This window comes from Myotis daubentonii, chromosome 7 (assembly GCF_963259705.1).
Source record: "Myotis daubentonii chromosome 7, mMyoDau2.1, whole genome shotgun sequence".
NCBI classification, from domain to species: Eukaryota; Metazoa; Chordata; class Mammalia; order Chiroptera; family Vespertilionidae; genus Myotis; species Myotis daubentonii.
In genome coordinates this window covers 51310907-51326088 of record NC_081846.1, presented here as the reverse complement: position 1 = coordinate 51326088, position 15182 = coordinate 51310907, and the positions used below count along the sequence as shown (strand labels likewise).

At 41.6% G+C, this 15182-nt stretch overlaps 1 protein-coding gene across 2 annotated transcripts in view; it reads left to right on the top strand.

The window, feature by feature from the left end:
- The window catches only part of CSRNP3 (cysteine and serine rich nuclear protein 3), a 160695-nt gene extending 148060 nt beyond the window's left edge, over positions 1–12635 (top strand). For both annotated transcript variants that reach the window (XM_059704237.1, XM_059704238.1), the window contains 3 exons: positions 590–849; positions 7925–8221; positions 10278–12635. In XM_059704237.1, coding sequence (XP_059560220.1) covers positions 590–849; positions 7925–8221; positions 10278–11333 — 1613 coding nt within the window. In that variant the 3' untranslated portion in view covers positions 11334–12635. The remainder of the gene's footprint in view (positions 1–589; positions 850–7924; positions 8222–10277) is intronic.
- The last annotated feature ends 2547 nt before the right edge of the window (positions 12636–15182 follow it).

Here is a 15182-nt window from a genome sequence, read left to right as displayed (position 1 = left end):
TTAAAATCCCCTGTCCGTAATGCTATTTAGTGAAAGTCATATCAAATAAAAGCTTTGTTAAATTTTTATTATAAAAATACCTAAATATTGCCAGTGAGCCTTTTTTTGTGGATTTTTATTGCTCTTTAGAATTTTCTGAAATTTTTAAGTAGACATATTTTTATGCCAAGGGACTTAGAACAGCAGAAATGCCCTCTATATCAAAATGAGACCCAAAGTGTGAAGGTTTGTAGTATGTCTTTTCTGATTAAAGTCTGATGCAACTCATGTGAAAACCATAAAACAGAAACTTCAGAGGTTTGGGGAAGTGAAAAATTAAATTCTGCTACAGATTCACAGACTATTGGCAACTTTCCTAAAGTTTTGTTTAGACTACTGCTATTTATGGAACTTAAAAGTCTACTCCACCACAGCTAGAGAAAGATTAAAGAAAGGACATAGAAATAGGCGCTAATCCTGAGATATGACCTTTTTTGTGTCTCCCCTCCAAAAAGGATTGACCAAAAGATTCAGGTGGCAGTTTCTAATCCTTGGCCTCATCTAAAACTGCCGCCCCAGGTGTTCACTGTCTTGCTCTTTTCTCTTTCAGCTTCCTCCATCCTCAAAAGGGAGAAGCGGCTGCGGACGAAGAATGTGCATTTCAGCTGCGTCACCGTGTACTACTTCACCAGGAGGCAGGGCTTCACCAGCGTGCCCAGCCAAGGTGGCAGCACTCTGGGCATGTCCAGCCGCCACAACAGCGTGCGCCAGTACACGCTGGGCGAATTCGCCCGGGAGCAGGAGCGGATCCACCGGGAGATGTTAAGAGAACACCTCAGGGAGGAAAAACTGAACTCTTTAAAACTAAAGGTAAACAGCATTTGAAACTCACTTTTTGCAAAACCCCGTGTCTTTTCTTCGATTTAGTTGAGTTAAGCATTTTCATATTTATATCCACAGGCCAAACTGGGCATTTTATACAACAGACTGCCTGCTACGGCTTTTTTTTTTTTTTTTTAAGCAAAAACGGTATAGTGTCTTCGCTGAAAGTAATGAAGTAATGTGGAACATTTACCTGATGTTGTTTATGCATAATTCATTCTATAGGGAGGCCACCGCTGCTGTCACCGTGGTCTTCTCCCTCTTGGCTGCCCTGCTTCTGGCTGTGGGGCTGCTGCTGCAGGTGCGGGAACTGCGGGAGAAGCACCAGGTGGAAGGCATCTACTGGCCCAGAAGTGAGGAGCAGTTCTCCCACGCAACCGCAAGCGGGGCCCAGCCTCGCTAGGACTCCAAGGAGACAGTGCAGGGCTGCCTGCCCATCTAGGTCCCCTTCCTCTATGCCTCTCCCTCCCTCGCTGTGTGAGCTTGGGGGAAGGCTGATCCCTCTCTGGCCTTCAAACTCTGGGCTTAGGAATAAAAGCGGGAAAAGTGCTTCAGAAATCTGCCCCTGAGGGCAAGGAGGGTGGGGATGCTCAATGTGTGTGTGTGTGTGTGTGTGTGTGTGTGTGTGTGTGTGTGTGTGAAATTGGTAGTGAGATATAATGAAACCTTTTTTTGAAAAGGTTTATTTTTTAAAAAAAATACACTTTGAAAAGGTGTATTATTGAGTAATTCTAGATCATAGACCTGTGTTTTGGCTGGGGCTAACTGGTATCAAAAGTAGATATGGTCCCTTTTCTCCTGGAATTTACATATTAATATATTAATAGGAAAGGAAAATATTAATCATGTAGACAAAATAGAGTCACAGCTGTATTAAGTGTTAGGAAGGAGAGTTGCAAGGTGCTGTAAAAGTACATAATAGAGAATTGTGATCTGAAGGTCACAGAAGGTTTCTTCAAGAGAATGACAACTGAACTGAAATCTGAGCAGATAACTAGGCGAAAGGGGTGGCAACATTGGCTCAGGCAGCAGGACGGCCCGGAGCTGCCCTGTGGCAGGAATAAGCTGGGTGAGCACACAGAGACGGGTGTGGCTACAGCAGGGACAGGAAGAGTGGCGTGACATGAAGGAGTTGGGACAGGGCCTTGTAGACCCTGTTAGAGCTTTTTCCTTCCTCTCTTCATCCTAAGGCCATCAGAAGTCATCCAGCAGTTCTCAGCATGGGTTTGGGTTGGTGGGGTAATGTGATCTGGTCATGCTCTGATGTGAGAATATTTTGGGGGTAGGGGGTGGGGACAGCCATGTGAGGGGTTGTGGTATGTGGAGTTAGACCAGGTAAGAGGCTATTGCAACAGTCCAGGAGAAAGATGAGGGTGAGCTAAATTAGATTGATTGTAAGGAAGATGAAAAGAGATAGACAGAGGGAGAAATTTAGGGAGTAAAATCAACAGTCCTTGATAATGGGTGGATTTGGAAGGAAAAGAATGACTCCTGAATTTCTGGCTTACAAAAGTGAGTAAGTTGTGGATGATAGTATCTTCCTCTATGACAAGGATATGACAAGGAATCCAGGAAGAGGTACAGATTGGGGCTGGGTGTGTGTGTGTGTGGGGTGTAAATAATGAGATATTTTTTGGACATACTAATTTTCAGAGGCTTTTGAGTTCTTTAAGACATGTCAGGGAGGTGTCCAGGGGGAGATACCCATTGTTCTGCCACATTAGAGATTAACTGGAGAGAAACACAGCTCAGAAAACTTCTTTCATTGACCAGAGGCTCTTTTTATATCTGCAATGATTCATCAACCTACCAATATATATGAAATGCTCTCCCATCATTATCTAATGACAAAAAAAAAAAAAAAATCCAGGTAATCCAGAGTACTTAATATAAAGGGTTATTCATGAAATAGCTGAAGCACCATAAGCATACCATTATTACCTGTATCTTTAGTTTTTAGTTTCTAGTACAGGGGTGGGCAAACTTTTTGACTTGAGGGCCACAATGGGTTCTTAAACTGGACCGGAGGGCCGGAACAAAATCATGGATGGAGTGTTTGTGTGAACTAATATAAATTCAAAGTAAACATCATTACATAAAAGGGTACGGTCTTTTTTTTTTTTTAGTTTTATTCATTTCAAACGGGCCGGATCCGGCCCGCAGGCCGTAGTTTGCCCACGGCTGTTCTAGTATAAAGTTGGCAGAGATATGATGTGTGTTTCCAAATCCCTTGTTTCTATGCATTTTGCTATTTATATATGTGCTTTGCTACCAACTGCACAAGAAGGCAGGTACTTAAATTAAGCTGGACACAGTCAGCATAGAGCATGTTTCATATTTCCTTTGGAGGTGCTTTTGCCATCTTTCATTAAATGTCCCTTAAGATTTTTTGGTGGCAATCCATTATTGTTGTTGTTCGTGACTGCTTTGCATGTTGTTTAACTTAATAATAATTTGCAGATTTGCTGGTGAAATCTACCCTCTGCCTTTCTAACCCACTACAAACCGACTCTACATCCTACTCAAAAGAGTGAAGTCATTCTTCAAACTCAGTAGTAATGGTTGCCATTCATTCAGTGCTTTTTATTTGTCAGACATTTTATAAACATTACTTACATTAATATTAACAAAGACCCAGTGGAATAGGTAAATTATGAGACCATGTGTACAACTAAAGAAGAAGCAGCACCAAGATGTGATATAGCTGGCTCACTCGGCAGGAAACTGGTCATATGATCTTGTTACTTCCTCTTCTAAAATTAATTGATTATCCCCTATAGACCTTGGGAAAGACAATCTGTGTACCTATAGGGAGCCGTCTCTTTCTGAGGTTTAGTACTGTGTGCAGTGGTTTTTAACAGCTGGGGAACTATAATTCTATCTGAAAACCAGAAGATTTATTGTGAACTTTGAAGCAGATTGTGCATGTGATGGATATTAGGGGGAGCCACACAACTACAGGAACCTTCCTCCACATCAGGCAGTGATATATTCTGACCCTGTCATTTGTATTCAGCTACTTCTATGCCTTTTTTAACAAGCTGAAGAAGAAAAGAAACAAAAAGAGCATTCTATTATTGATTCAAGTTGGAGAGGCAATCATCTGAGTAGGTGGCAAGTCTTGGCTTGTCATTGATAAGCAGAGAGGTGAAAACATGCAGCCTTTTCTTTTGGTGAAGATGCAAACAAAAATCATTTGGGTAGCATAGCTTCTTCCAAATGAATACCAAGCAAAAACGATAATGGGATTCTAAGATGACCTGATTTTAGCCTCACTACACTGAAAGTGTTCAGAAGCTCAGAAACACACATCACATGATCACATGAACCTAATAAGAGATCACAGCAATGTGGACCAGTTTGCTAAAAAAAAAAAAACGAAAACAACTGAGGAGAATTAATGGAGGAAAGCTTGTATATTTTCATTGTGATTCCTCTAGCATACTAACGTTTATGGTTTTTGACATATCACTGACTCTATTGGGATAAGGTTTACCTATTCAAAATCTAAAATTAGCTATTGAAGAACATTAACTGGGAAAAGAAAACATTAACTGTCCAAAAATTTCTCTCTGATACTTGAAATTTTACCTTTAATATTAGCAACATTTGTTTTGAAATAAAAATCCCTCCGAGGTAAGTAGCAAAACAAATGTAGCTAAAGTGATTTTATTATTTTCATTGAGGCAGCAGGAAGGTTTCGGCACAGAAAGGGGTCCAAAGAAGAAAGCCGGGATTGCTGCAAACAAACTTTGCCACTTTGGTTTTGCCTGGAGGTGGTCCTCTGTGAGAGGCAGTGAACCGCCTGTTGAGTAAAGCAGAGAGAAGGCAGCATCTGACAAGACAAACACTTTCCAAAGCTCTCACTACGGAGACCAGATAAACACCACAGGAAACCCACTTGACTTGGAACCGGGCAGTTGTCCTCCTACTTATTTGAGAACCAACAGCCCCAAAGCAGTCAAGAGACATTTTCTCTTTCCTCTGTGCCTCCAACCCAGCGTATTCCATAGCACCTCTTCCAGTGGGGCCTTCATAGTGGAGAAGTAGTGAAAAGAAACATCCACACTTCATAGTGCTTCCTTATAATAAATATGTTGAGGACAAATTAAGAATAGAGATTCGTTTTTCATTATAAAACTTCTTCTAATTTAGTAATTCATCTCAATCAAATTATGACATAGATATATTGAGTAATAATATGTATAATTAGATTTGTAGAAAAAAAACACAATTTTATTTTAAGGGTTCAAGTGTGTCCTTTTTGTTGTTGATGTTCCAAACATTGTCTAAAAACAATTAATAGAGAAAGCTGATTGAATAAAATGCATGGTCCCAGAAGAAATAACTACCTTTAGATTTCTAAATATACAGAGCACAGTTCTTTTTCTCTGTCAAGCGCATTCAAACATGTCATACTCTTCACAGTAATCAATGCAGTCATCTTGATACTATACTCTTTTCCAAATTAAGTGCTTAGATTTCATCATCAGCACCACACTGTTGAACAATTACATTAGCCTTTATTCCCGTTTCACATGTATCTGTAAAATGCAGTAGGCAGCCATTTGAACATTTCAAAAGAGCCTTGGCATTCCAGTTGCCTCTGGGTTATATCTTACTGGATTCTACTACCTTGTTCTAGGAAATTTAATTTAGCTTTCACAGCTTTGACTGGCTTCTTTTCCCAATGTTTTTTCAACCTTGATTGTTCTTCCTCTTCTTCCTGAGATTAGGCCTATCTCCTCTCTGGTACCATTTCCAATGTCGTCCCAGGGTTATACACTTTTCTCAGTTTTCTCTAATACCTTGGTATTTTTTTAACTCCACTTATCCCTACTGAACTTCGCTGTTAAACACTACAGAGATTACTCAAGGGCATACTTCCTGCTTTGCCTCTCCGGAATACATCCCCAAACGGAGGCCTGCTCCAACACCAAATGGAAAACTTTAATATTCCAAATACTTGCCATGTCATATGCACAACCTATTTTGACAAGTACAGAGAAAATATGCCTAACCAAAGTGATGGAGACCGGGAGACTGGCCTTCAGCCCCAGGCAAAGGCAATACCTTTAAGAACATGCTCTTTGCACTTTTGAGGCTGCTGGAGGGCCACCATGGGCATCTGCATCAGCGTCACCTGCGGGGGCCAGATCAGTGCTCCAGGCTTGGGCGGACATGTGTACTACTATTTGTAATACGTTAAACAATAATACAAAATTTTTAAAAAATGAAAAAAAACAAGCATTTTGGAAAAAAAAAAAAGAATATGTTCTTCCAGAATATTTCTGGTATTCGTGTGCCATGGAGTCAGAAGTTTGATGAGGTTCATTTAGGCAAGCCAAGAATCAATGGAAACACATCTAAGTGCCACAGAGGTGACAAGATGAGAAAGGTAACTCTTCCTGTGTGGTAATGCAGCTTTTCCTATCACAGAGAATTGAGTAGATGTTAGGCAATTACACACTTGAATTCCTTAGCAAATCAGATCTTTACAGATAGAAATATGCTTCTGTTTGCAAATAAGAATTAACACAAATGGTAACAGAAACCACTCAAAATAACATCCTAATAGTGGACATCCGGAAACATGAAAACGGCTGAACCAATACCTTTATAAAGGAAAGCCAAGGAAGGAAAAAATTGCAGATCATGCCAAGAAACAAAACCCAATGAAGGGGAATGCACACCTCTGCAAGAAAATAGATTTAAGTTCTAAAATATTCAAAAAGTACAATGTAGTAGTGTTTTTTTAATGCATTTCAGGGACCCTTTGAAATACATTTTAATGTACACTTGCTACTGTATTGTTTCCTCTACTTGAGGGCAAAGACCAGCCTTCTATTCATTTTTCAGTACGTTCAGAGTAATCCAGTTTGGGATTTGGGGCAGTAATTACTATTCTAATCTAAATGTCGGGCCTTTTCTATGAAGTTGAGAGATTGATGTTTGATGTCACCAGAGCATTTTAACTGTGTCATGATTGAGCCATTGTTAAGATCAAATAGCATGGTAATGATTACAATTAGTGACATTTATGAATAAATTTTAAAATTAAAGGATCAAAAAAGCTTCCATATTTAAAACTTTTTTTGAATAATCCCTTACAGAGCTTTGGCATATATTCCTGTGCTACCCCTCAGAATACATGTTTGCTCATAATCAGAGAAAACGTCTCTTTCTAAATGCTTTTTTAAGAAGGAAACAATATGTGGTGGTAGGACAGTCAGAAGTGAAATACTGATACAGGGTTTACTGATGGATGGAATTAATTAGAGAAGAAACATAAATAGCAGCAGAACAGTTATGGGGAGAGGAGACAGTTGTCTACAGGGGCTGTAATGAGGAAGCGCTTGCTTTGGGCACAGGTTCGGGGGATCTCCTTTGAGGGCGAGGTTATTGACTCAGTGCCCACTGGCCAGCTCCTGCCAGCACTGCCCTCTGCTCCTTGTCTTACTGCGGTCACAGCGACCTGACTGATTGCTTCCTATCAAGGGCTCATTGTTGGAATGCTCTGTAGGGTAACCGCGCTCCTAATCCCAGTAGCGCAATGCTGCACGTGTTTATTGCCTAGTACGTGCTGTTGCTGGACTCCCAAAGACAGGGTGGTCATTTCAAGGACAGCGTGTTTGCTGACTTAGGTGGCAGTGGCTCCCACGAAGGTGTTACCATCTCTGAACAAGGGTGAATTTATTCCAACTTCAGAGCTGCCCATCACGAACCAAGTCTAAAGATAGCTGTCACTGATGGGCATCTGTAACCTTTGGTCCTTTTCACACTGCCCTGGCTAAAAGCTCTAACAACTCTAGCTCTCACATTAGGAGGTTAAGAGACCCAATTAACAGTCCTCTGTGCATTTAAAAGCCTGTCATTTCGATGCCTTCATTTTCCTCCCTGTGACTTCTCTAAAGAGGAAAATAAATGGAAGTGATTGGACCCACAAACACTTATTGATTATGGGGACCTGATGCGATGGAATAGTTTCATTGTTCTGAACTGTGGAAGTTAGGATTGTAGCCTCTGCCCTCGCGGTCTCTTATTTGCTGCGTTGTGTTTCTAGATGACGAAGAATGGCACCGTGGAGTCTGAAGAAGCTAGCACTCTGACCGTGGATGACATCTCTGATGATGATATTGATTTAGACAACACAGAGGTAGACGAATACTTCTTCCTACAACCCCTGCCAACAAAAAAGCGACGAGCACTGCTGCGGGCGTCCGGAGTGAAGAAGATCGATGTGGAAGAAAAGCACGAGCTGCGAGCCATCCGCCTGTCGCGCGAGGACTGCGGCTGTGACTGCCGCGTGTTCTGTGACCCGGAAACGTGCACCTGCAGCCTGGCAGGCATTAAGTGTCAGGTAAGGATTTGCATCTCGGGGAATCCAAAGACGGGGGTAACACACCACCCCCTAAAGAGACCGTCGTGTTCCATGTAATGAAGTTTCCCACGGGTGGAAGAAAACGTTGAGTGAGGCAAGACACCTGATTCAAGAAAAGAAGAAATCCCCGTCCAAGGACATGTATGGGCACACATAACATGCTCATCATCTCAGATATAACCCCAGTCGCACAATGCTGCACATCTTTATTGCCTTTATGAAAGGCGACCCAAGCTGTAGCCGAGTTAACTGACATTATTTGCTCTTGGATCCATTGATTAGACTAGTTTACTTTTGCTTTTTACAAGCATTCAGGCAGATCATCACTTCCCTAATATTTGAGTGTCTATTTTCGGATCCATCCAGGGGTTTAAAATGATGACTGGGGAGAGGTGGTATAGACGAGTGGAAAAATCACTAGACTGACACGGAGAAAACTGAGTCCTACTCCTGGCTCTGCTTGTTGCCAGCTACGTGAAATTGGCAGGTCAGGTCAACTTTCTGGGCTCAGTCTCCCCACCTCTAAAGTGAAAGGGCTGAACTTGATCAGGTGTTGGCAAACTCTATAACTCACAGGCCCAATCTGGACTGTCGCCTGTTTTTTTTGTAAATAAAGTTTTGTGGGCACACAGTGTGTGTGTTGTCTGTGACAGCTTTCACCCTTCCACAGCAGAGCCAACTCGTTGCCACAGAGACCTATGACCCATAAAGCCTAAAGTATTTCCTCTTGGACCTTTTACCAAAACAAGTTTGCCAACCCCTGGATTAGATGATTCTCAGGTCCCCATTCATCTATAACAGCACGGATGTTCCATGATTAGTTAGGTGTCATTATTTTAGGCAGAAACTTGGCTTTTTTTAATAAGGATAGCTCCTTAGACAGGCAGAAGGAGAGAATAGTTCTCATCAGCTGAATAGTTGTTTGAGGTAGATTCACAGAAAAAGGATTAATGAGTAAGAAAACAGCTGTCGATTCTGGTTCTGACATCTGCTACTAATTTTTATTGGGCCCAGATGACTGCATGAGAGTCTGCCTTCTCCTCTGTTGCATAAGAAATTCCCCACATTTGGATAAGGTGCTAATAGGGCAAGTTCTTTCTGGTGGCCTGTGCTCTGGTCTGCATATAGGCTAATTGGAGGAATCTGGGACAATTAGCAAATATCTTAGGAGTACCCTTGGATTGCCAAGAATTCCACATATCACTTATTTAAGCATTCAGTCCAACAACACTTGCCGAAACCCACTACTCTGTCCACAGGATCCACTCACTTGAATAATTTTAAGATATTGATGAAATGAGCATCCCCTTTACTTGAGGAACTTGTAGTCTACTGGAGTGGAGTGGTGAAGGAGGGAGCCAGGACCTAAGCACAGGGGTCCACCAGTCAAAGTCATGAATGTGCATATCCATCGCAGCCCTGCAGTCAGCATACATGCAGCGAGCACAGAGGCAAACCAATGGGAACAAATCATCAGGCTACACAATATACTGAGTGGTGTCAATCTGGACACGTTGGACAGAGAAGTTCATCTTATAATAAGCCAAGAAAAAAATAGATGACTAATATGGGAAATGTCATAAAATTTATATTAAAAAATAGCAGGTGGAGATGAGGGTGGCAAGTTTGTTTAAAATTGGACGCATGAGCTGGCATGCAAGGAATGGCATCTTGGGGAAAGGACAGAAACATTTTTAGAAAGGGAGCAAAGTGAATGGGATGAAGAGAAGGAAAAAGGAAGAATGGAGGAAGAAGTAGAGAAAGCACAAGGAGGGGTCAGCAAACTCAAAATATGCAGTATATTTTCAGTATAATACTGTAACTCACTTTTATTTTAAATGTAGGTTTTAAAACTGGTTGACACTTATGTTTTAAGCCTCCATTTCCCTTTTCATTTCTGTGCAATATGATTGTCATTTGGTCTAGCCAAAGTGGAATTAAGTAATCACAGATTCAGAGGGGTTGCTGGAAGGTACTGGACTTGTATTTGGTTTGTAAGAGTTCCATGGGGCTAATCTGTGTCCTTCCTTCCAAGGTGGATCGAATGTCTTTCCCGTGTGGCTGCACTAAAGAAGGATGTAGTAACACAGCAGGTAGAATTGAGTTTAATCCTATCCGTGTCCGGACTCACTTTTTGCACACAATCATGAAACTTGAACTGGAGAAAAACCGAGAGCAGCAGATCCCCACGCTGAACGGCTGCCATGGGGAGATAAGTGCTCACAGTAGTTCCATGGGCCCTGTCGCTCACTCCGTAGAATATTCTATCACAGACAATTTTGAGATTGAAACTGACCCCCAGGCTGCAGTACTGCACTTGCAGTCCGCTGAGGAATTAGATTGCCAAGGAGAGGAGGAGGAAGAGGAGGAGGAGGAGGAGGATGGGAGCAGCTTCTGCAGCGGGGTCACCGATTCCAGTACACAGAGCTTGGCACCCAGTGAGTCAGATGAGGAGGAGGAAGAGGAAGAGGAAGAGGAAGAGGAGGAGGAGGAGGAGGAGAAAGGAGACAGTTTCATGGAAGGTTTGGGTACCCATGCTGAAGTGGTCCCTCTCCCTTCCGTCCTGTGTTATTCTGATGGCACCGCCGTGCATGAAAGCCACGCGAAAAATGCTTCTTTTTATGCCAACTCTTCAACTCTGTATTACCAAATAGATAGCCACATGCCAGGAACTCCTAACCAGATCTCTGAGAACTATGCTGAAAGAGATACTGTCAAAAATGGTACCCTCTCGCTGGTGCCTTACACCATGACCCCAGAGCAGTTCGTTGACTACGCCCGACACGCAGAAGAGGCCTACGGCACCTCCCACTACCCAGCTGCCAACCCCTCTGTCATCGTTTGCTGCTCGTCCTCGGAAAATGACAGCGGTGTGGCCTGCAATAGCTTATATCCCGAACACAGGTCCAGTCACCCTCAAATGGAATTTCACTCATACTTGAAAGGCCCCTCCCAGGAGGGTTTTGTCTCTACATTGAATGGCAGCCACATTTCAGAGCATTCTGCTGAAAATCCTTTGAGCCTCGCAGAAAAGAGCAGACTGCACGAAGAGTGCATCAAATCACCCGTGGTGGAGACCGTCCCTGTCTAGTCGCCTAAGTTATTCTAGGACCAAGTCTTCTATTTAAAGCACGGTATTTAATTGGATTTCCTGGGCTCGTGGTTGTTTAAACTGAGGACCAAGAAAACTTGGACTGTGATGAATCTTCCAGACTGTACTTTGTTTTCCCCTTTCTAGCTGTGTGTCTGTGGCATTGCACAAATACAGTCCCTGTGAGGATTTTAAACGATTTCAGACTGTTTTGATAGAAAATGCTAATTTTAAAAAAGCATAGATCACAATTGCCTACCTGTCAAACTGTGTGAAACCTGCCAAGTTGTGTAGACCAGAGCTCCAAGTTTTGGATTATCGGGCCTGTGCAAAATTGTTAACTAAGACTGGGAGAGAGTAAGATTTAGAGTCCTACTTTTCGATATTATCTGAAGATGATGGTGACTTTTTAATGTAAACCTAATTATTGTAAGAAAAAGATTTAATTGTCCCATGTGTATTTTATTTATGGTAGTTCGAAGTCATGTTTTGACGAAAATGAGCAGCCGCATGTTCTTTTAAGCTGAAGATGCATAGTTAGTACCACCGAGCATGCCCACATGGATTGCATCTGGAATCCATTCACGTTTTTACGATCATAACTGATCAAATTTGCAAATACTTTCTTAAGGGTAAAATAGGCCTATTTTTGCTATTTTGGACAAATAAATGAGTCTATATGTGCAGGTCCTTACACAGTTTTCTCTCCAGTTAAGAGTTAGGACAATCCTTTGGGGAGGGTCTAGTTCATTGCCCTCCCTCAGTTGACTCCAGAGATGGAGGTAGAAGGAATTGCCTTTCTTTTTTAAACAGCATCATCTTGGTTCTTACCTTGGACAGCACTTTTAAACTCGACTCCCCTACATCAAAATGCACTTTAGTGCCCCTTCATGGTAACTTGTGAGGGGTGGGGACTGAGAACTCTTTGAGATGACAAATTTTAAAACAATTTTTTTAAAATCTGTAACTCTGATAAGGTTCATATACTTAATATAGAGGAATCATCCAATGGTACTCTGTGAAGGAAAAATGACCTGTTTTCCTTCGCCGCTCTGAAGACCTAACTCTGTAAACGCAGAAGAGGCTGAGGAACATGGAAGAGACACACCCTCAGCAACCAGCCTTTTCTACAGCGAGACCAATCCATCTCTACAGGATGAGTGTATAATGAGATTTCCATTTAGTGACTAGCTGATCAAAGCGGGGGCCTCTACCCAAATACTCAACTAGGCCTTACTTTTCTGCAGCGTTTTGATTTATCTTGCCTGGGACATTTAACAGAACAGTCCAGAAAGCGTTGAATACTTTCTAATTACCTCACGTTCTCTTGTTAAAGGGGACAGTTAGAAATAAAGCAAGCACTCCCCACCTTTAGATTATCTATACCTGGCTCGTCGGAGGACTTCTAAGACCCTGTTTTCCTGTAAATTAGTTTAGGTAACTAAGTAGCGTGCTTCCCCGTCTTTTTTTCAATACACTATGACCGTGCTAAACCTGTTTCAGATTCTGGACCTATCGTGATCTCATTTCACAGTTTCTGCCTCTTTGAAATGTGGACATGCCTTGCTATTCAGTGACTGCATTGCTACTTATTTTTTCTGTCTTTTAGACGTGGATGTTTAGAAATATGGACATAAATAGGTCGTAGATCTCAGTTCCTTCAAAAATACCATCTTACTTCACTGAACTTGGAAATGTTTGATCTAAAGTCCTCCAGTGGAAAAGTTTCTACTAAAACTTGACTTGGGGAAAATGTGTTTACTTGCAGCTCTCCGCTGTGCGGTTGGTACCTGCCCCTTCTCTACCCACCAATGGGCCAAATTTATAACCATTAATATTAACGCTAAAGGATCTTTGGGTTTATCCTTTATGGAGGTAAAGAAGGCAGGGATATTCCTTTTGAGTGATAAGCCCCTTGGTAATCTGATTGAGGTTTTGCTTGATCAGCAGCATATAGGGTATGTCTACAAAGTTACCGTTTTTCATGTTTGATCCTCAAATTCCGCCCCCCACCCCCACCAATACAATGCAAAGAGCACAGACCCAAAGAGATACTGACGAAAGGCTATTGCTCCTTATTCAAGCACGTAAAAGAATCACATGTGCCATATTTGCTGGACCAGTTGCAAGTCCTTGCAGTATTTACATGGGAAGCACTCAGCTTATTCTTGGAACACAGAGTTCGGCAGAGTGGGGAAGAGGCGACTCTGGCTGGGGCAGAGTTGAAGGGTATAGAATGTCAGTCCACTTCCTGAAAGGATAGATATTTAATTCCGTTCAGCTTCATTTTTCCCAAGAAGGCTGATGCCTACTTGGTTATGTTTCATTGGTCTCTGTTTTGTAGTTTCATTTCCAAAAGGATGCTTAACCTAGGAACAAGCAAACAGACAAACACACACCCCAGAGCTTATTTCCCTATCTGTCCAATTGGGGATAAAAGTCACTGCTACACAGAAGGATTAGCCTTCCAACCATTCCAAGTTTTTATGTACATAACCTAACCCCTAAACATCTCCCATAAGCTGCCTACACAGATTACCTATTAAAAAACCCTTCTCTCTCTCTCTCTCTCTCTCTCTCTCTCTCTCTCTCTCTCTCACACACACACACACACACACACACACACACACACACACTGGAGAACAGTAGATTTTAGGCAATGGCCAATGAGATCTGAATTTTCCCTACCCTAGAATCCGGTTGGGTTTTATGATCTAAAAATGTGATTTGTAAAAAGTATAATTTCTAAAGCTATAGTTTGAAAAGATTGACTCAAAGTTGCAAATAATGTTATTGACGGAATCATTTCATTGTTACTTCCTTTCCCAGAAAAGCTGAGAGAGCACAGTGTTCTATCTGACTTTTTTCCCCCATTAATAGCCCTTCTATTCAACAAATACTGCCCACATACCAGGAAAGCTTTTTAAAATGGGGATCAAGCTAGACACAGACAGTGGGGATACTTAAGATCATTATACCAAGCCACGTTAACCAGACCAGCAGCTCTTTCATTGCTCCCATAGCATTATCTAACCAAATTACAGCCTTTTTTTGACACACAGCTCTTTAGTCATTCACTGTCAAGGGCAAAGCCTCCTGCTTTGGTCCCTGTTGTTTTAGCACCAGCCCTCTACCTTTTATTGGAGCTTAATTCCCAGTTAGAATCCAGGCCAAACTGATTTGCAAGTCAAGTGACTTGGAGCAGCTTTCATTTTCTTTGACATTCTAGGTGTGTGTTTTTTTTATGAGAGAAAGAAGTCAGTGAAAGAGATTCATTTAAGGTCTTCCCCATCTCTTGAACACTGATTATTAAGACATAAGTAAAATCTGCTTGTCTCATGTCTTTTGGTTAATTGAATAATATAGTTACTTTTCAAAAGGCAATCTTTTCTTTGTGATAAAACTATATTTTTCTTATTGTGTGAGCCACATATAAAATGTGAAATTAATACTTATTAAAGTGATAAAATCTTCACAACCATATATAACTCAGCAATAGCCACATTCCCCCTTCCACGCCCCCCCACACACACACACACATATACAACTATGAGTTACAGACACACAGGCCACAAGTTAATCCAGAAGCAAAGAGATTATAAGCGATTATGTTCTTTAAATTTTTACACTCAGCTGACTTCTGGGCAAAAATCTGGTTTGGTTACCATTAAGCAGAAGAGCATATGATATATCACTGATTCTTTAATTAAAGTTCTGATATTGTTGTACAGGTTTATATAACCCTTTGGTCGTGGTATTTAGAATTTATTAAGTAACAATTCTTTCTTTCAACAAATATTTATTGAACATCTGCTGTGTTAGAGATGGTAAAAAACAGGGGGGGAACCG